Source organism: Arachis ipaensis, chromosome B05, assembly GCF_000816755.2.
Source record: "Arachis ipaensis cultivar K30076 chromosome B05, Araip1.1, whole genome shotgun sequence".
Lineage (NCBI taxonomy): Eukaryota > Viridiplantae > Streptophyta > Magnoliopsida > Fabales > Fabaceae > Arachis > Arachis ipaensis.
In genome coordinates this window covers 30,567,254-30,589,371 of record NC_029789.2, presented here as the reverse complement: position 1 = coordinate 30,589,371, position 22,118 = coordinate 30,567,254, and the positions used below count along the sequence as shown (strand labels likewise).

The 22,118-nt window shown below is 35.1% G+C and overlaps 1 protein-coding gene and 1 long non-coding RNA gene across 2 annotated transcripts in view; one reads left to right on the top strand and one right to left on the bottom strand.

The window, feature by feature from the left end:
- LOC110271873 overlaps positions 1–2,442 on the top strand; it is a 25,772-nt gene extending 23,330 nt beyond the window's left edge. The window contains exon 3 of the long non-coding RNA XR_002362709.1: positions 1,464–2,442. This is a non-coding gene — a long non-coding RNA (uncharacterized LOC110271873). The remainder of the gene's footprint in view (positions 1–1,463) is intronic.
- The window catches only part of LOC107643447 (TMV resistance protein N-like), a 39,114-nt gene extending 27,458 nt beyond the window's left edge, over positions 1–11,656 (bottom strand). Inside the window, exon 1 of the mRNA XM_016347098.2 lies at positions 10,899–11,656. Coding sequence (XP_016202584.1) covers positions 10,899–11,371 — 473 coding nt within the window. The 5' untranslated portion in view covers positions 11,372–11,656. The remainder of the gene's footprint in view (positions 1–10,898) is intronic.

Sequence of the window (22,118 nt, the reverse complement as noted above, 5' to 3'; positions counted from 1 at the left end):
ATATTCAATTTTAATTTGTCTTTTTCTAATTTCAATTTATTTTTTATTCAATTTCATTCTTTTATCTTCTTGTAATCATTCGTTATTTATATCATTTTCTTTTATATAATTGAAGAATTTAATACAATAAATTATAAAAATGATGGTAGTTAGTTACACATACATATGTATTTACTATGATATACTAAATGTGATTTTTATTTTACTTTGTACGCGCGTCTCATCAATTTAGTCGTTGAAGTTTAATTATTTTTATTTAATCCCCAAACTTTTGCGAATATGATTTATATTAGTCTTTGAAAAATTTTCAATGCACAGACATCAATGAAATATCGATGTAAGCAACCAAATGCCATATTGGACTTTGTAAAATGACATCATTTTGGTTTTAGTACTCAAATAACCATAAAACACATCAAGTGGTACTTATCTAAACTTTTCCTCCCAAAGCAAGTGACACATCATCATTTTTGAATTATTTGAACACTAAAATCAAAACCGCATCGTTTTACATGTTCCAACATGGCATTTGACTATTTATATCAATGTTCCATTAATGTCTGTGTATTGAAAATTATCTCAGGAACTAATGTGAGTCATGTTTGTAAAATTTGGGGACTAAATAGAGATAATTGAAATTTTAAGAACTAAATAAGGTTCATATATAAGTTCAGAGACCAAATTAAAAATTAACTCGTGTTGCCACAAAGTAAATTTAGTAATGACATAACAAATTCATAGAAAATAAAAAATCTTAAGTATCATTAGCTTGCTAAATACTACACTACAAAAAAAAATGTTGAATACCGTTGGATTTATCATTGGAAGTTAGCAGCGGGTTTACTGATGGATTTACCGGTGGATTTGACAATAAATTTATCGAGTAAAAAAGTTATCGTCGAATTCAATTTTCCGACGGTAAATTCATCAGTAATAATTGGAGAGAAAAAAGTTGGCGCGAACATTATCGCCGAATTTAGGGACAAAAAAGTCTGACGGTAAAATAATTAAATGATACGCGCCATTTTAGTCACAGATTATGTGTTTTCCATTGTTGGCCGAGATTGCTGCCCTTAAGCAACTGACTATGCTTTCTATTTGTCACTTCTCTATCAGGTTAGTTTTTTTATTTTTCTGCTGATGAAAAAATGTACTTACTTTAAGCCACTTTAGTTATGCAAATTCTAAGTTTGAATAGAAAACCAGCTCATCAAGGAATTTTACTATTGTGGTGGGTCGATTCAGCTTGAGGCAGGATACTTTAATAAAGTGAATCAATGAATACTTTACTTTCTTTTACTTGGTCATGGTTTTAGATTGGAGTGGTAGTTAATTTTGGGTAATGATAGTGTCAAAGTTCATTGTTTCTAAGTGTTAAGTTTGGTGTAAATAATTTTCTTTTGTTAATAGCTCCTTTTCTGTTTTGATTTGCCGTTTTCTTATTTTTTTAAAAAACAAACTAGATATCTACCTGGCCTCCGGAAAGTGGATAATGACAGAATTTGGAGTATATTGACCTTTCATTCAATAAATTGAAGAAATTGAAGATCAAATAGTACTTTTGCTGTTTTTTATTTGGTAAGTTATTTGATATGTTGAATCTATTTTTATATGTGTATGTTGTTAATTGTTTCTTTTCATATAATAGAATTCTATGTGGACCTGAAAATTTTTTGTATTTATAATAGCTGTTTTTAGTTTTATATTAAGGTCCATATATTTGACCTTGTTTAAATTTGTTATATCAGCTTTGTGGTTTATCCAAAGTAATCTGTCAATAGTAGATCTCGTATTTCGCTGATTGTTTTTCTAATTGTATGATATGCAACATTTTTTTCAATGTTTGAATTTGTGTTAATATGCATTTAATTTGATGGAATTTGATAGTGTTTAACATGGAGGAACATCACATGAAGGTGCCTTTGTGCATCCAAAGTATTGATTTAAAAGGTTGTAACTGTAAACTTAGTTATTTGTGTTTTAAAAATTTTATTTCCTATGCCTTTTGTTAATTATATAAATTGAACAAATTTATTTTTATTTTTAATATTTTAAGTACAACAAGCTGTTCATCATTTTTCACATTCCTTCATGGATATGCTATAAACTGGAAGGAAATGATGGAGGTGGACGTAATGATGATTGTAGCAGTTCTTTTGTTGAAATAGGTGTCTATGAAAGCAGTCTACAGAAAAATAATCGAATAAGTTCTAGTGGTGAGGCCTGCATTTTTTCCTATTTTGATTTTTTCTTAATTTGTACATGCTCTTCCATTCTGGTTTAATGTTTAAATTATTCCTGCATATTGAGCTGAATTATGCTCTTCTGTTAAATCTTTTGCAAGTGTTTATAATACCTCAACAAACACATTAACTAGTACCTCATCTAACAGTAGATGTTTCTCATCCCGAAAATCAGGTAAAAGGTGGAAGCGGTGGTTTAATATAAATATTTAAAATTATATATTGAATTTTAAAACAAATTTTTTAAATTAAACTTTTAGTTTATTGTCAGTTAAATCAGTCAGTAACTATTATTTTAATTATTAATAAATAATATATTATCGTCAGATTTATCGAGAAAAAAATTTGACAATAACAATCTCTAAAAATTATGCCAAATAAAAGTTTATATCCGCTGCTAAATCTGTTAGTAATTAGCAGCAGACAAAAAAATCCGTCAGTAAATAATTACTGGCGAGATTTATACCATCGGATTTATTCCGCCTGTATCTAGCAACTTTCTTGTAGTGCTACTTTAATATTTTTTATATATAGATTATATTTAGATAGCCAGTTTCAAGCTCGGATAAAGGAGGAATGTTGTGTTAGACTTTCAACAGCCAACATAAAAACTTAGTTGAATCTTCATGACATGGATCAAAGACGTTATTGCACAAAAGTTAGGTCGTTACCCGGAAGCAACACGCTGTATGGCTCGCGAACCGTGTTAAATGAGCAAGAGCCACTGCATCAGTGCCTGGGTGTAGTGTTAAATGAGCAAGGATTCTCGTGTTTTCGTGAATAGACGAGGGTAAATAAGCTAGTTCACAAAAAAAAAGGTAAAGGTAAAGGTCAGAGCGACAGAAGGTTAAGATTTGAGACATGAAACATAGGTATTCTAACAAAAAAAAAATTCATGGAAGTGGTGGATATCATGACAAGGAGGAAGATTAATATCATGTGCCTAAAAGAAACAAAATAGGTCGGCTCAAAAACTAGGGAGTTGGATACCTCCGGTTTCAAACCTTGGTATACAGGAAAGGTGAAGAATATGAATGAGGTAGGTATTATCATGGATAAGCAGTGGGAGAAGGATGTAGTGGATGTCAAGAAGGTGGGTGATCGGATCATTTCTATCAAACTTATGATAGAAGGAGATACTTTTCATGTGATTAGCGCCTATGCACCGAAAGTGGGTTCAGACGAGCAACACAAGTTTTCGGATGATCTAAAGAGTTTGGTCTAAAACATACCTTAGCTTTGGGAGATAAGATTTTCTTCAGAGGAGATTTAAATGGTCATGTTAGAAGAGAAGTGACTGGGTATAGAAGTATTCACTGAGGCCACGGTTTCGGGGTGGTCAATACCGAAGGTAAAACTATTTTAGACTTTTCCTCAACCTTTGATCTTCTCATTGCAAATACATGTTTTAAAAAGAGAGACGAACATCTTATAACATATAGGAGTGGCATGACAAGCTCTCAAATAGACTTCTTCTTGTTGAGGATAGTCGACCGAAAATTTTTTATTAACTGTAAAATTATTCCGGGAGAGAGTTTAACAATACAACATAGGATGCTCGTCGTGGATTTTTACGTTGAGCAAAAGTTGAGAAAAATGCATCATACGAAGAACCCAAGGACGAGGTGGTGACGGACGAAAGGTGAGGGATAAAGAAGCTTCCTAAGATGGGTAGAAAAAGAGACAAAGTGGGAAGGGGATGGAAGCGCAGAGGAGATGTGGAGGGAGATGGCAGAAGTTATTAGAATAAAAATAAAAATAAGTTTTGGTGAATCTAGGGGGATAGGATCAAGAGACAAAGAGTCCAGATGGAAGAATGCGAGTGTACAAGAAAAGATAAAGGCAAAAAGGGAGTACTTTAAAAGCGGTCTTTGTGTCGCAATACAGATAATTGGAAAAAATATAAGACGGCTAAGAAAAAGACAAAAGTGGCTATAAGTGAAGCAAGAACAAGAGCAGATGGGGTCTCTACAAGTCTTTAGGCATGAAGGAAAGAGAAAAATGTATATATAGAATCGCAAAGAGCCGTCAAAGAAGAAGGAGAGACTTGGATTAAGTTTAGTGTATAAAGGATAAAGACAGAGAGGTTTTGTCTCAAGATGAGAAGATCAATGAAAGGTGGAAGAGCTACTTCTATGAGTTATTTAATGAAGGACAAAAGAATCTTCCAAGCCTTGGTCAGTTATGCACGAGGGAAGAAGATCAAATTTTTTACTACTATCGAAGGATTCGAGACTTCGAGGTAAAAGAGGCTCTAAAGCGGATGAAAAATGGGAGGGCAGTAGGACCCGATAATATTCCGATTGAAGTTTGGAAAGGCCTTGGAGAGAAATGTATCAGTTGGTTAACCAAGCTTTTTAATGATATTTTAAGGTCAAAGAAGATGGCAGATGAGTGGAAAAAGAGCACCTTAATACCTATTTACAAGGATAAGGGGATATATAGAGTTGCGAAAACTATAGAGGGATCAAGCTCATGAGCCATACCATGAAGTTTTGGGAAAGAAGGATGATGGAGATGTATCATAGTAATAAAAGAGATCTACATATGGTGTTTATTGATTTGAAAAAAGCGTACAATAGGGTCCAAAGGGAGGTCTTATAGAAGGTTTTGGAAAGAAAGAGAGTAAGGATCGCATATATTCGTGCATTTAAAGACATGTATGATGGAGTTACAACTAGTGTGAAAACTCAAGGTGGTGTGACAAAGAAATTTTCTATTGGTATAAGAGTACACTAGGGAACATCCTTGAGAGAAGATCTAAATAAGAATTTGGATTTATGGAGAGAAACTCTAGAAGTGTATAGTCTGCGCATAAGCCGTAGCAAGACTGAATATATGGAATATAAGTTAGGCCGTCAAAGAAAAAACCCTAATATAGAGGTGAAGATTGGAGAAAACATCCTACGAAAAGTTAAAAGTTTTAAGTATCTTGGGTGCATCATACAGATAATGGAGAGATTGAATAGGATATAAATCATAGGATCCAAGCAGGTTGGTCAAAATGGCGGAATGCGTCTGGTTTCATATGTGACAAAAAAGTGCTTTTAAAACTTAAAGGTAAATTCTATCGCATTGTTATCAGACCAGGTATGCTTTATGGTATGGAGTGTTGGGTGGCCAAAGAGAAACACGAACATAAGTTAAGTGTGGCAAAAATGAAGATATTGAAATGAATGAGTGGTCATACGTGATTGGATAGAATAAAGAACGAAGATATAAGAGAGAGAGTTAGAGTAGTACCTATTGTGAAAAAGATGGTAGAATCACGTCTCAAGTGGTTTGGACATGTGAGAAGAAGACCGACAAAGCACCCAGTCAGGACTCAAGAGGGTGGATGAGATGGAAGATGGATAAGGGGTAAAAGGTAGAGGAAGACTTAGAAAGACCATCCATGAGGTGATCAAACAAGATCTACATGTAAATGATTTTTCTATAGACATAATATATAATAAAGCTCAATAACGTCGTTTGATCTATGTAGCCAACTTCACTTAGTAGGATAAAGTTTTATTGTTGTTGTTATATAATAGTTATATAGATTCTCTTTTACAAAGAGAATTGGTCTTCGTAACTTATTTTTTATTCTAAATTGAATTGAAGATTTTTTGGCATCTATACATTTTTCTACACTTCTACACTAAATTGTATCTCCGAATTCATTTTAATAATTTTCACTGAATATGAAAGATTAGAAGCAATGCCTATTAATAACATACATAATATATGTTCCAATGTAAAAATTAACGCTCTTCTCTCTCGCGCAAAGGAAACAGGTTAAAGTCATCTGAGGGCCGCCGCCGCCGCCTCTACCTGGGCTGCGGTGGCCCTCCTCCCCCCTTTCTCTACTACTCCTCTTCTCTCTCTTTCCTTTCTCTTACTCCCAAACCCTTTATATATCTCTTTCCAGTGTCACACACTCACCCTCACCAGCCACTTTCTCTCTCTTTCCGCTAGTCATAACCCTTTCACTACCCGTCTCTTTCTATCACCTACCTTCTCTTCTTTCCTTAGCACCCCTTCTGTTTTGTTGTTACTTCTGTTTGCTCTTTTGTTGTTTCTGTCTCAAGAGATTTAGATCTGAGATCCAGATCTAGATTAAATAACTCATTTGTGGTGTTTCTTTCCCCTTTTGTGGTGTATTGGTCCCTTTATGGGTGTGTTAGTGTTGTTTTCGCAGGCTTGGGATGAAGATACAACGAAGGCCTTTCATTTATGGAAATATTTACAGTTTCAGAAAGCATTTGGATCGATTCTAAAAAGAAGAGAAGATAGGTTTCTATGGTGCAGCACCTACTGTGAAGATTTAGAAACAAAAGAGATTGTTTTGAGTCTCTATTTCCTTTGTATAAGATTCTTTGTAATCGAACTGTGTGCCTCTTCCCATATAATAGTTCAATATAAAACTTATCTATTTTCTTGTTTAGTTTCAGATCTGATAATTTTTCTACGATATATAAGTGTCGTTTGACTATTTTCTTAATTGAAAGTATGCTTTTGTAAAAAAAAAACATACATAATATATATATAGTAGAAATTAAGAAACTCATCACAATAAATATTTTATTAAAAATTATACTATTAAATTATTTAATAACTTTATTCATTAGTTTAATAGTCATATATTTTTGGTACTTCATTAACATTTTCTAGTACAAAGTTTAATTCTTTTATATAGATAGCGTAAAGTAACTGCACACTATTGTTGTTAACGACTACTCTTGGAATTCAGTTTTAACATGTCATTTTCATTTAGTAGATAACTTGAAAATTTTACTATTTTAATACAGATATTTAGTTTAATAGTTTTTGTACTTTTAAACGTATTTGTAAGGTATTCAATAATTTTTTTTTTAATTTTTTGTTACATTCTATAGCCAATAGCAGAGTTTAATATTGGTAATGGGGACCATCCGAATATGGAAAATAGATTCTCTCAATTTTTTTAATAATGAATAAAGTATGATTTTTCACTATTAATTGTTATAAGTGAGACAAAAAAAATATGAGAAAAAGTATATTGAAGAGTTATAGATTACACTTTACTACCTCAATTTTTTTTCAACAATAGAAAAAATCCATTCTCCCGAGCATGGACCACCCAAATATTTTAAAAGTTTTACATATATAATTATATATACCTATTGACCAAAAACTTGAAGCAGCTAAGATGGTGAGATTTATACATTTAATATTTGTATTTTTTGGGGGGTATGAGCTTAAGATTCACTCTTCACCTTTTACGCCACAACCCAGAACATGCTGAGAGATAGCCCAATGAGATATGGTATGTTATTTTGTGATTTATTTTATAATGACATGATTTGTTTTTGTTAAAAATGTATTTAGGAATGGTTCTACATACCTAAAGCAGGAAAAAAAAAAGGGCAGAAAGAGTTAAAATATTAACATTTGATTTTGTAAAATCTTTTATTTTTCACAAATAACTTATTAAGATTGGCTTTAAATAAAATATAATTTTCCGAAAATTGCAGTACATATATTTTGTAAATCAAATTAAAAGTAATTTTCAATANAATAATAAATACATAATTTTTTATTTATCAAATATAAAGTACTAAACACAATATAAGAATCTTCAAGACAAATTTTTTCAAACTGGATCTAGCTCTCTCTCTTTTTATTTGAAGATTCATGCTTTGTAATTTTGTGATACCCGTTCAAGAGGGTATTTTTATCATTTTAGAGACAAAGGACATAATAGTAATCTTATCATATTTAAAGATCTGAATACTAAAAGAATTATATCATATCGGTCTTAGACATTAAAGAGACCAATAGTTCATCTCAAAAATCGTAGTACTGAAATGGCGGCAACTCATAAGTCCCATTGAGTTAGTCAGGACACCAAGAAACCTAATAATGTTTTTTAAATCTAGTGGGAGGCATAATTTATTATTAATTTTTGAATTTTTAGCCCTTTATTTTAATTTATTTTGCTGTTAGAGCTTGTTAGAAGATTTGATTTATTTCTAATTTGCTGAGTAGTATTTGTAGGGATTTTAAATTTAAATCAAATCTGATCTAATCCAATCTGATTTAAATTATCTTTTAATTAGTTTGTCAGGGGCCTATTTAAACATCTTTGGTGAGACAATTTACACAATTTTTTATGAATAAAATTTTCTTAGTACTTTATGCACGTTTTCTTAGTGTAATTAAGTCAGGTGAGTAATTTGCTTTGCTTGTTGCAATAAAGAAGATTGAAAGATCCAACACTAAGGCGATTCTGCGTGGTGATAATTTTGCGTGGTGGTTTCTTCAATTTTTATCCCTTTGATCTAGATTGTCAAGGACAGATTCTTTGAAGGTCTAGTAGCAAATTCCTTCCGGTGACCTAGATTGCTAAGAATAGGTTTCTTAGAGTTCTAGTAGAAAAATTTTTATCTATTATTTTATGTTTCTGCAATTTCTTTTGGGATGAGTCTATTTGTATCATTTCTTTTATCATCTAGTATCAGAACCAGGTCATAGGTAAATTCTTATTTATCTACACGTTTTAGGGTTCTTGTTTACTCTCTTTTTTTTTTTTTCAATTTTTGCACATTTACTTCAGAGTAAAAAAAATGAAAAAAAAATTCTTATTTTAATTTTTTCTGCAATTATTCTATCTTAAAGTCAGTGTCTGCTCAAGAAAAAGGAGTAAAAGAAATAATAATAAATGATTGAGTATTATAACAGTGATGATGAAAGACTCTCATATGCGAAAAAGAATTTTCTGTTACAAATTCCTGCATTTAAAGGGAGAAATGATCCTGAAGCTTATTTCTGATGGAAAAGGAAGGTAGAGTCGATTTTTCTAAATTGCATCCTTTCAAAAGAAAAGAAGGTTCGACTGGTACAAGCCAATTTTTCCGATGATGCCTGTATATGGTGGACTAAATTAGGAAGATCTAGAAGATGGTACGGCAAAAGCCCAATTTGTAGTTGGGAGAAGATGAAGAAAATCATGAAGAACCAATTTGTGCCATCATCATACCACAACGAAATTTTTAAAAAATTTTGTAGGTTGCAACAGGGTTCACAATCAGTGATGGAGTACCACAAGGAGTTTCTATATTTGATGGACAAGGCTAATATTAAAAAGAGTCTTGAAGTTCTTATGGAACGAGTTTTCTTTGGATTAAACGAAGAACTTGCAGATAAAGTCTAACATTACCATTAAGCAACCATAGAGGATTTAGTCAAAGTGGCCATTGACATGGAGCATATGCAACAAATTATAGCAACTTGGAGTTCCAAAAGAGAAAAATTTGAGGATCAAATAAAAGTCAAAGTTTTTTTTTATTTCAAGAAGGATATTATAGATCGACATAAGAAGAAGATTTCTTCTACGCCTATCTTTTATTCTTTTTCAAATCCAGAGATGGAAAAATTTGTTGAGTATGCTGTAGAGGGTGATGTGTACTTGGAGGATCCAAAAGTGCATAATATAAGTTTGGACTATTTTAATTAATTTTTTATCTTGATATTTATACTATAATTAATTATTTTAACTTCTATTTTGACTCATCTAAATATAATTGCACCTAAAAAAAAGATAGATAATTTCTACTCAATCTTCTTATAAATAGGGGTTAGTTATCCTCTATAATTTATTTTATTGTTATTGAAAAAATTTATTTGTGTCAAATTATTTTTTTTCTTAGTTAATTAAACTAAATTATTAAACCATGATAAAAGATAATTTACAAATTACAATAGTTTTTAAAAATATCTCATTTTATAATTTTTTAAATTTCTCCATCCATCCAATTTTTTTAAATGCTCTAGATTTTCAGCCACACAAATTTAACAGAAAAAAACTGAAAATAAAAGTTAAATAATAAAACAAAAACGAATTAAAAGTTGAAAACGACGAATAACTTCAAACGTAACATGGATCTTTATTTTTTTTTTTATATTTAACATAGCAGATAGAGAATATATATATAGTTTGAATGACATCTCTAAATATTACATATACACGAGATACAAATGTATAAATATATTAGAATTTTTTATTTTTTAGTTGTTTATAAGATTCTAATTAAACTTGTTATTGGAGAAGTATAAACATTAGAAAAAGTTTTAAATATACCTGAAACAATGTTTCAGATGTTTTAATCGTTGATTTTAATTAATATATATTATATCGGTTAAAATAATTAAAATATCGGTGTTCTCAGTACACTTAAAACTCTTCCTAAATTATATACATATAAATAATATTTCTAATAAGATGCCAATCTCTAATTTTTCTATTCTTCTTCTTCCAGTTTTTAATTTTTATTTTATTTTTATTTTAAATTTTTTAATTTTTAATTTTCTTTTTTGATTTTCTTTTTTTAATTTTTTTTGCTGGAACACATTAAAAAAATTGGATATATTGAAAAAATTAACAAATTGTAAAATAAAATCTCTTTAAAATTAAAATTATTGCGCTTTATAAAATGAATTTTACCATAATTTAGTAAAAATTTGGTTTAATTAACTAAAATTAAAAAATAAATTATTTTAATTATAAATTAATTCCTCTAATAATAATTAAACCAGTTATAAAAGATAACTAACCCTTATTTATGAGAGGATTAGCTAGAAATCACGGCAAAGTAATTTTAAGGAAAAAAAATCAAGAAAAAGACGACGACTTACCGATGTTGAGAGCTGCAACCTCTTAATTGTGCAACGAATTTCAAAGCATCTCTCCACTTCTGAACCTTTTCTTTGTCTCCATTAAATCTCTCCTCATGTTTCCTAAAAGCTTCTGCAAAGGTGCCCTTTTGGTGCCGTACGTCGAAAGGATCCACACCGTAGAACACCGGCAATATCATGCCAGAGCTTCCTTTGCTTTCAACAATCTTTCGGAGTTCATCCAAACACGATGTGGAATTCGCATAATTGGGTGACAGTATGACAATTGCAAGAAGGAGCTGCTGATCAGAGATAACAGTACTTGTTCGGAGTTCTTCATTGTTGTTTTCTCTGAACGTTTGAATACGTTGCCTTTGCAAGGCTGCATACAAATGCTCAGTGAAACCGTCGCGGGTGTCTTTTCCCCTAAAACTCACGAAAACACGGTACTTCCATTTTGAAGTTCGTGACGAAGATTCAACCTTCAGTGCCATTGAACCCAAACCAACATTACTCTGAGAAAGAACTATGTCGAAACGTAGCGAAGAAGCAAGTGATGAGGACTACTTAGCTTGAAAGATTAATGTCATTTCCAAATATTCAGTATCAAGAATAAAATTACAGAATATAGCTTGAAACAAACACCTCTTGAAGATGTTTACTATTATGTAATTATGTTTACTACCATACAAACTAACCTCATTGCATTAATCCTCTAATTTGAAATGGGTTCAAAAACCTCGTTAGTAATGCAAGATAGGTTCTAGGAATAAATTATTTTGGACAAAACAAATCTGCGCGTTTTCCGGATCTATATCTGAATATAATACTTAATTAGGTTTGGCTAACAAACAGGCACTTATTAAATTATTCAAAGAAATACAATTTTTTAATACATTATAATTGTTCGTAACAGGAACGAATTTACGAACTGGACTGCTTGAAGATCGAAGATTCTAGCTTTGGCAAGTGTAGAACTAGGCTCGAGGACAATAAATAAGATATTCTGATGTCTAAGTTAACAATGGACTTAACAATGTGATTTAGTTCTCAATTTACCTGCTGAGTTTTCTTTTCTTTTATCTTTGTCTCTTGAGATTACTGTTTTTTTTAGTATTTATTGCCTTTATATCGTGCTCTTATTGCCACAATTTGGCGATTTAATGACTTAATGGCGTGGCTGTTATGTCATATCCGACGTTATCTTGTGACGTCGGATTCTCATTAGCTTGCTATTTTGTCTAGTACAGTGTTCTCAACTCGGATTTCTTTTAATTGAAAATTTTGAGGGGTTTGTAAGGAAATTGAACTTTTTTCATTTTCTTTGGCGTGGTTATAACTTCCTTCGATTTACGAATCGTCTGATCATTTATGATTTTTCTCTTCATCCATCATTGCAACATTTTAACTCTTAATCAAATAATGAGAAAAGGACAAATAGGTCCCCAACCTTTTGTCCTGCAGACATTTTTGTCCCTGATCATTGAAAAATACTTTTAAGTCCCTAGCCTTCACAAAACTTGGACGGATCAGTCCCTGACGGAGGCATTTGGACGGATCAGTCCCTGACGGAAGCATTTGGACGAAGGGACTGATCCGTCCAAGTTTTGTGAAGGTCAGGGACTTAAAAGTATTTTTCAATGGTCAGGAACGAAAATGTCCGCGGGGCAAAAGGTGAGGGACCTATTTGTCCTTTTCTCTAAAATAATATTTCACTTTAACTTTACTTTCTAAAAACAAAACTTCTTCTCTCATCTAAGAAAGCTATTGTCATTTCGGTCATCTTCCTCCATAGCTTTTGGAAACAAGGTTGTTTTCTGCAATAGTATTTTCAAATTCCAGTGAACTTCACAACAATTTTCAGTAAAGTTAGTAAGGTTTTTATTTCTTTCCTTTTTTTGTGTTATCCTGCCAAGGGACCTTCTTCCTTTTATTTTGTATTTCATTTTTTCCTACTACTTCCTGTGTTTTCCTTTATGGCTTTTGGCGTTGCTTCGAATTTTTTTTGTATTTGGTACCTTCAATTAGGTTTTAACGTAGTGGGGGTACCATTATTTTTAGTTTCTCTGGCTTGATAATAACGGTTTCCGTTTGGTTTTTGCCCCATTTCTCACATTCTTTTGTATTTCCCATAACTGTGATGAATTTTACATTTTCTAAGTAAGGTTTAGAGTTTTTCGACCTTTGGTGATATAGTGGTGGTGCCCCTATAGGGTTTACCAATATAGTGCGGGAAAGGTTATCGTGAACTACGAACGTGGTGGAGCCGCTAACAGGCCGAGGCCCCAACTTGCCCCCTTTCTGCCAATGAATAGTGAACTTGAAACAGACATTTACTCCTGGGTATCCGAGGAGGTTAAGGCTACCCCTTCTACCATAACACAAGAATGGCTTGATAACCTAACCGAGGCTAGGGTTATATTTGATTCCGATTTAAGCAATTTGTACATTTTCTCGGTTCCCAGATCCAGGGACCGGTTGTGCCATATTAATGAACATGCTAGCACTGCCCTGGACTGGCTATGGATGTACAAGACTCTATTCTGCCGAATAGGAGTTCGACTTCCTTTTACCGACTTCCAAGTGAGCGTCTTGACTCACAGCAGATGTGCCCCTTCTTAACTTTATCCAAATAGTTGGGCCATTATTCGCTGTTTCGAGCTTTTATGCTCATTTTTAGATATCCAACCCTCCCTTTGGGTTTTCTTTTATTTCTTTACTTTAATAGTTCCCTTTAGGTCACAAGAATGCGGGTTTATTTTCTTTTGTGGTGTCCCAAATATAAAAATTTTAACATATTTAAAGAGTCTTACCATAGATTTAAAGAAAAATTTTTCAAAATTGAATGAATAGAGGGTACAACTCCTTTTCTTATAAACTTAGAAGGTGGAAAAAAGTTTAACTTATATTGGAATTTCAATGTGTTCTCTCCAAAAATCTGAGTTAGTGATGTTAATGCTTTTGAACTTGTGAGCATTAATATGTTGATGATTTTATGGAATGAATGCCCTCTCCATTTGAGAGATATCATAGTGGATGAGTAGGCTATTCGGAATGCTAACAGTAGGTTTTATTTTTTTTACTCTCTTTCCTTTATATTCATGGTTCCATTTCCTTACTGAAACCTTTGTATTTTTATTTTATTTGATATGGTCGGAGGACTTACTGCTATTCCCGCTATGAAGAGGAGGTAGGAAACTCAGCCCCTCCCGATTAGCGCAAGTGGTGATATGATTTTTTTTTCTGCTACCATCATCCGCCAACCATTACCTCAGGGGGGTGAAGAGAGTGGCAAAGGTCAGGGCCCCGAGGTCCATAGTTTAGAAGAAGACTCTCCCAATAACTCTCCAACGAAGAAAAAATTAAAAAGTGTTGGAAAGGATGATGCTGATGTTCCGGTTCCATCATCATTTAGGCATGTGTTAGATAAGGGGTTTTGGGCTCCTAACTTAGTGGATCATCATTTCATAAATGAAGATACGAAGTTAGTTCTTTCTAAGATATCTTTGGAACACACCCTTCCCCGAGTTCAGGGGATGTTGTTCCATTCGGCTACGTATGTCCAAGATGCAGAGATAGAAACTTCAAATCTTCGCTCAGATTTTCTATCAACGGATAAAATAATTGCTGATGCTAACATCCAGATTCAGAAGTTGAATACCTTGGTTACTACTCTTCAAGAAAGGCAAGCTTCCCTTGAAAACAAGGTAAAAAGTTTGAAAGAAGCGAAGGCTGCTTCCGATGAAAAAGGGGAGAATATGAAGAAGCAGGTTTCTGAGTTGATAAGAAAAATTGAGGAACTCAAACTCTCAGTTCAAAAGGTGGAGTGTGTTGCTGTAGATGGAGTTTTTGATGTTGAACAAAATATCCTTGACCAAATCAAACCGAGAACTCCCGACTTGGAAATCTCCGAAGTCGATGTTTTCAAGAAGGTGGTAGATGGAAAAGTTGTTTCTGTTTTAGATGGTAAATACTTGTGAAGGTAGCAAGTGAGTTTTGGGCCATGATTATGTGTGTGTGGGCCGGATACTATTTGGCTTGTGTCATTGCTTCTTGGGCCAGTTTCTATTCAATTTGTTTTCTGCACACTAAACAAAACAAATTATACAAACAACTTGCAATTAACCCAATAATGTTTAGTTATCATCTTAATAATTTTTTAGTTCTTTAAACTCAACAAAGTTTTTTGAATATTCTTCATCCTTAAGTATGCAAGATTCATCAAGATAAGAAAAGCCCACATGAGATCATAAAGATTATTATAAACCCCACTTTCTATTTTAAATATCTGACTTGGACTTGAATTGAAAAACTCTTCAATTCTTATCACTAAGATTGTAACGACCCAACTCCCGGTATGCCATGGTCATACAAGAAGCTAAGTGTCACCAACTTGTTTTTCCTAATTATTAACTATTATTTAATATATAAGCCTGTGCCTTGTTAAAGCGCTGTAATTTTACGAGTAAATTTTTCTTTTTTAAAACGTTTGAAGTGAATTAAAGGATTAAATATAAATAAACATACACAAGTAGAAATGTAAAGGAACATTAAGAAACACAAAACATAACTGATAATATACATCATGTACACTATAAACAAAACGTGTAGCGTTTACAGAAGATCATCTCAGTTACATCCTTACCAACCCTACATAGCTAATATATACACGACACTCCCGGGGCATAGCCCATACAAAAAGCCACTAAGCTAGCGCCCAGGCTAGCCTAACCACTCTATAGCTCCAAGCTCGATCTCGGGTGTACTAACACAAGTGAGAGACTAACCATAAGTCAATGTTAGACTGGAGTATCATCAAAAGAATTCTCCTACTACTGTTAGTCAATATCTACAAGTGGCTCTTGGGTAGATCATCATGAGGCTCATCCATCTCCTTGTCCTGCTCTATCTCCATCTCTGGATCCTCCTCCTTCTCATCGTCAGCAGCTACAGCTATACCTTCGAAACCACCAGAGCCGCTACTATCGCTATGTACAAATCCGTTCGCGAGCATAGGTCCGTTCGCATGTATAGGGACTACTCAATCATCTGGTAGTGCCGGCTCATTGTCTTGTGGTGTGCGAAATCGTGATCATTCCTTCCTTGGTAACGGCGCTAAAAACTCAATACGCACGTTCATGTTCTTAATTCTGTTTCACAACTTCGTACAACTAACCAGCAAGTGCACTGGGTTGTCCAAGTAATAAATCTTACGTGAGTAAGGGTCGATCCCACGGAGATTGTCGGCTTGAAGCAAGCTATGGTTACCTTGTAAATCTCAGTCAGGTAGATTAAACTGATTTTATGAATTGATAAGTAAAAGATAAATAAAATATAAAATAGGATAGTGGTACTTATGTAATTCATTGGTGAGAATTTCAGATAAGCGTATAGAGATGCTTTCGTCCCTCTGAACCTCTGCTTTCTTGCTGTCTTCATCCAATCATTCCTACTCCTTTCCATGGCAAGCTTTATGTAGGGCATCACCGTTGTCAATGGCTACATCCCATCCTCTCAGTGAAAAAAGTCCAAATGCTCTGTCACGGCATGGCTAATCATCTGTCGGTTCTCGATCATACTGGAATAGGATTTACTATCCTTTTGCATCTGTCAATATGCCCAGCACTCGCGAGTTTGAAGCTCGTCACAGCCATCCCTTCCCAGATCCTACTCGGAATACCACAGACAAGGTTTAGACTTTCCGGATCTCAAGAATGGCCATCCATGGGTTCTAACTTATACCACGAAGATTCTAATATCTCGGACTCGGTCCTCTGTATTAGATATCTAAGAGATATTCATTCTAGCTTGTTTGCATGTAGAACGTCTTTGAGGAACAGCAGAGCTCCACACCTTAATCTATGGTGTGTAGAAACTCTACCGTTGAAAATATATAAGTGATGAAGGTTCAGGCATGGCCGAATGGCCAGCCCTCACAAAAGTCTAAGATAGCATAAAACTGATCAAAGATCTCCAATACAATAGTAAAAAGTCCTATTTATACTAAACTAGTTACTAGGGTTTACAAAGATAAGTAAATGATGCAGAAATCTACTTCTGGGGCCCACTTGGTGTGTGTTTGGGCTGAGCATTGAGCTTTACATGTGTAGAGGTCTTTCTTGGAGTTGAACGCCAGTTTGTAACATGTTTCTGGCGTTTAACTCTACTTTGCAACCTGTTTCTGGCGTTTGACTCCAGAATGCAGCATGGAACTGGCGTTCAACACCAGTTTACGTCGTCTATCCTTAATCAAAGTATGGACTATTATATATTTCTGGAAAGCCCTGGATGTCTACTTTTCAACGCAATTGAGAGCGCGCCATTTGAAGTTTTGTAGCTCCAGAAAATCCACTTTGAGTGCAGGGAGGTCAGAATCCAACAGCATCTGCAGTCCTTCTTCAACCTCTGAATCTGATTTTTGCTCAAGTCCCGCAATTTCAGCCAGAAAATACCTGAAATCACAAAAAAAATACACAAACTCATAGTAAAGTCCAGAAATGTGAATTTTAATTAAAAACTAATAAAAATATACTAAAAACTAACTAAATTATACTGAAAACTATGTAAAAATAATGCCAAAAAGCGTATAAATTATCCGCTCATCACAACACCAAACTTAAATTGTTGCTTGTCCTCAAGCAACTGAAAATCAAATAGGATAAAAAGAAGAGAATATACTATAAATTCAAAAATATCAATGAAACTTAGCTCTAATCAGATGAGCGAGGCTTGTAGCTTTTTGCCTCTTGAATAGTTTTGGCATCTCACTTTATCCATTGAGGTTCAGAATGATTGGCATCTATAGGAACTTAGAATTCAGATAGTGTTATTGATTCTCCTAGTTCAATATTTTGATTCTTGAACACATCTACTTTATGAGTCTTGGCCGTGGCCCTAAGCACTTTGTTTTCCAGTATTACCACCGGATACATAAATGCCACAGACACATAACTGGGTGAACCTTTTCAGATTGTGACTCAGCTTTGCTAAAGTCCCCAATTAGAGGTGTCCAGGGTTCTTAAGCACACTCTTCTTTTTGCTTTGGACCTTGACTTTAACCACTCAGTCTCAAGTTTTCACTTGACACCTTCACACCACAAGCACATGGTTAGGGACAGCTTGGTTTAGCCGCTTAGGCCAAGATTTTATTCCTTTAGGCCCTCCTATCCACTGATGCTCAAAGTCTTGGATCCTATTTATAACCCTTGCCTTTTGGTTTTAAGGGCTACTGGCTTTTTGCTCTTGCCTTTTGGTTTAAAGAGCTTTTGGCTTTTTCTGCTTGCTTTTCTTTTTTTTTTTTCGCTATTTTTCTTCCTTTTTTTTTCTGCAAGCATTTGTATTCACTGCTTTTTCTTGCTTCAAGAATCATTTTTATGAATTTTCAGATTATCAAATAACATGTCTCCTTTTTCCTTATTCTTCAAGAGCCAACATATTTAACATTCATAAACAACAACTTCAAAAGACATATGCACTGTTCAAGCATTCATTCAGAAAACAAAAAGTGTTGCCACCACATCAAAATAATTAAACTAGTTTCAAGGATGAATTCGAAACCATGTACTTCTTGTTCTTTTGTAATTAAAACATTTTTCATTCAAGAGAGGTGATGGATTCATATTCATAATTTTAAGGCATAGACACTTAGACACCAATGATCATGTAATAAAGACACAAACATAAATAAAACATAAAGCATGGAAATCAAAAAATAGGAAAATAAATAAACAAGGAGATTAAGGAATGAGTCCACCTTAGTGAGGGTGGCGTCCTCCTCTTCTTGAAGAACCAATGGTGCTCTTGAGCTCCTCTATGTCTCTTCCTTGTCTTTCTTGCTCCTCCCTCATAGCTCTTTGATCTTCTCTAATTTCATGGAGGATGATGGAGTGCTCTTGGTGCTCCATCCTTAGTTGTCCCATGTTGGAACTTAATTCTCATAGGAAAGTGTTGATTTGCTCCCAATAATTCTGTGGAGGAAAGTGCATCCCCTGAGGCATCTCAGGGATTTCATGGTGAGGAATCTCCTCATGCTCATGTTGAGGTCCATGATCTCTTGTTTGCTCCATCCTTTTCTTAGTGATGGGCTTATCCTCTTCAATGAGGATATCACCCTTTATGTCAATTCCAGTTGAATTGTAGATGTGGCAAATGAGGTGAGAAAAGGCTAACCTTGCCAAATTAGAGGACTTGTCAGCCACCTTATAGAGTTCTTGAGGTATGATCTCATGAACTTCCACCTCCTCCCCAATCATGATACTATGGATCATGATGGCCCGGTCTACAGTAACTTCAGACCGGTTACTAGTAGGAATGATTGAGCGTTGAATAAACTCCAACCATCCTCTAGCTACTGGTTTGAGGTCAAGCCTTCTTAGTTGAACCGGCTTGCCTTTTGAGTCAATTTTCCATTGAGCTCCTTCTACACATACGTCCATGAGGACTTGGTCCAACCTTTGATCAAAGTTGACTCTTCTAGTGTAGGGGCGTGCGTTTTCTTCCATTATTGGTAAGTTAAACGCCAACCTTACATTTTTCGGACTGAAATCTAAGTAATTCCCCCGAACCATGGTAACCCAATTCTTTGGATTCGGGTTCACACTTTGATAATAGTTTCTTGTGATCCATACGTTTGCATAGAACTCTTGAACTATTAGGATCCCGATTTGTTGAATGGGGTTGGTGAGAACTTCCCAACCTCTTCTTTGGATTTCAAGTCGGATCTCCGGATACTCATTCTTCTTGAGCTTGAAAGGAACCTCAGGGATCACTTTTTTCTTGGCCACAACTTCATAGAAGTGGTCTTGATGGACCTTAGAGATAAATCTCTCCATCTCCTATGACTCAGAGGTGGAAGCAATTGCCTTCCCTTTCCTCTTTCTAGAGGTTTCTCTGGCCTTAGGTGCCATGAATGGTTATGAAAAAACAAAAAGCTATGCTTTTACCACACTAAACTTAAAATGTTTGCTTGTCCCTGAGCAAAAGAAGAAAGAAAGAAATAAAAGAAGAGGAAAAATAGAGGAGATGGAGGGAGAAGTGGTTTCGGCCAAGGGGTGAAGAGAGGGGTGTGTTGTGTGAAAATGAAGAAGGAATGAGGGGTTTATATAGGAGTAGGGAGGGGTTTAGGGTTCGGCCATTTAGGGTTGGGTTTGGAAGGGAAATTATTTTGAATTTAAAGGTAGGTGGGGTTTTTGGGGAAGAGAGGATGGATGTGATTGGTGAAGAGGTGATGGGGAAGAGTGATTGAGTTGATTGGTGAGCGGTATTTGGGAAAGAGAGTTATAGAAAGGTGTGAAGAGGAGAAAAGAAGTAGGTGAGGATCCTGTGGGGTCCACAGATCCTGAGGGGGTCCTGTGGGGTCCACAGATCCTGAGGTGTTTGAGGAATTCTCATCCCTTCACCTTTTAGGCGTGTAAAACGCCCCATATATGCAATCCTGGCGTTTAACGCCAGACTGCAGCATGTTTCTAGCGTTAAACGCCACTTCCTTGCTTGTTTTGGGCGTTCAACGCCAGTCTATAGCATGTTTCTGGCGTTGAACGCAAGTATGGTGCATGTTTCTGGCGTTAAACGCCAGTCTGATGCTTGTTTCTGGCGTTTAATGCCAGCTTTCCTCTGGGTGCAATCCTGGCGTTTAAACGCCAGACTGCTGCTTGTTTCTGGCATTTAACGCCAGTTTCATGCTTTGTTCTGGCGTTAAACGCCAGCCAGATGCTCCTTACTGGCGTTTAAATGCCAGTAAGCCCTTCCTCCAGGGTGTGCTATTTTCAATGCTATTTTTCATTCTGTTTTCAATTTTTTAGTAGTTTTTGTGACTCCACATGATCATCAACCTAATAAAACATGAAATAGCAAAGAGAAAATAAAATAAAAATGATTAAATAACATTGGGTTGCCTCCCAACAAGCACTTCTTTAATGTTAATAGCTTGACAGTGAGCTCTCATGGAGCCTCACAGATAATCAGAGCAAGGTTGGGACCTCCCAACAACAAACTTAGAGTTTGGTTGTGGGGGTTCAACACCAAACTTAGAGTTTGGTTGTGGCCTCCCAACACCAAAGTTAGAGTTTGACTGTGGGGGCTTTGGTTGACTCTGTAGTGAGAGAAGCTTTTCATGCTTCCTCTCCATGGTTACAGAAGGAGATCCTTGAGTTTTAAACACAAGGTTGTCCTTATTCAGTTGAAGGACCAACTCTCCTCTGTCCACATCAATCACAGCTCTTGCTGTGGCTAGGAAGGGTCTTCCAAAGATGATGGATTCATCCTCATTCTTCCCAGTATCCAAGATTATGAAATCAGCAGGGATGTAAAGGCCTTCAACCTTTACTAGCACATCCTCTACTTGTCCATAAGCTTGTTTTCTGGAGTTGTCTGCTATCTCTAATGAGATTCTGGCAGCTTGCACCTCAAAGATTCCCAATTTCTCCATTACAGAGAGTGGCATCCCAATTTCTCCATTACAGAGAGTGGCATGAGGTTAATCCCTGACCCAAGGTCACATAGAGCTTTCTCAAAGGCCATGGTGCCTATGGTACAAGGTATTAAGAACTTTCCAGGATCCTGTTTCTTCTGAGGCAATGTCAGTTGATCCAGATCACTCAGTTCATTGATGAGCAAGGGAGGTTCATCTTCCCAAGTCTCATTACCAAATAATTTGGCATTCAGCTTCATGATTGCACCAAGGTACTTGGTAACTTGCTCTTCAGTAACATCCTCATTATCTTCAGAAAAAGAATATTCATCAGAGCTCATGAATGGCATAAGGAGGTTTAATGGAATCTCTATGGTCTCCAGATGAGCCTCAGAGTCCTTTGGTTCCTCAGAGGGAAACTCCTTATTGATCTCTGGACGTCCCAGGAGGTCTTCCTCACTGGGATTCACGTCCTCTCCCTCCCTTACAGGTTCGGCCATGGTAATCAATTCAATGGCCTTGCACTCTCCTTTTGGATTCTCTTCTGTATTGCTTGGGAGAGTACTAGGAGGGTTTCAATGATCCTTTTACTCAGCTGGCCTACTTGTGCTTCCAAATTTCTAATGGAGGACCTTGTTTCATTCATGAAACTTAGAGTGGCCTTAGATAGATCGGAGACTATGTTTGCCAAGCTAGATGGGGTCTGCTCAGAACTCTTTGTCTTTTGCTGAGTGGATGATGGAAAAGGCTTACTATTGCTAAACCTATTTCTTCCACCATTGTTAAAGCTTTGTTGAGGCTTTTGTTGATCCTTCCATGAGAGATTTGGGTGA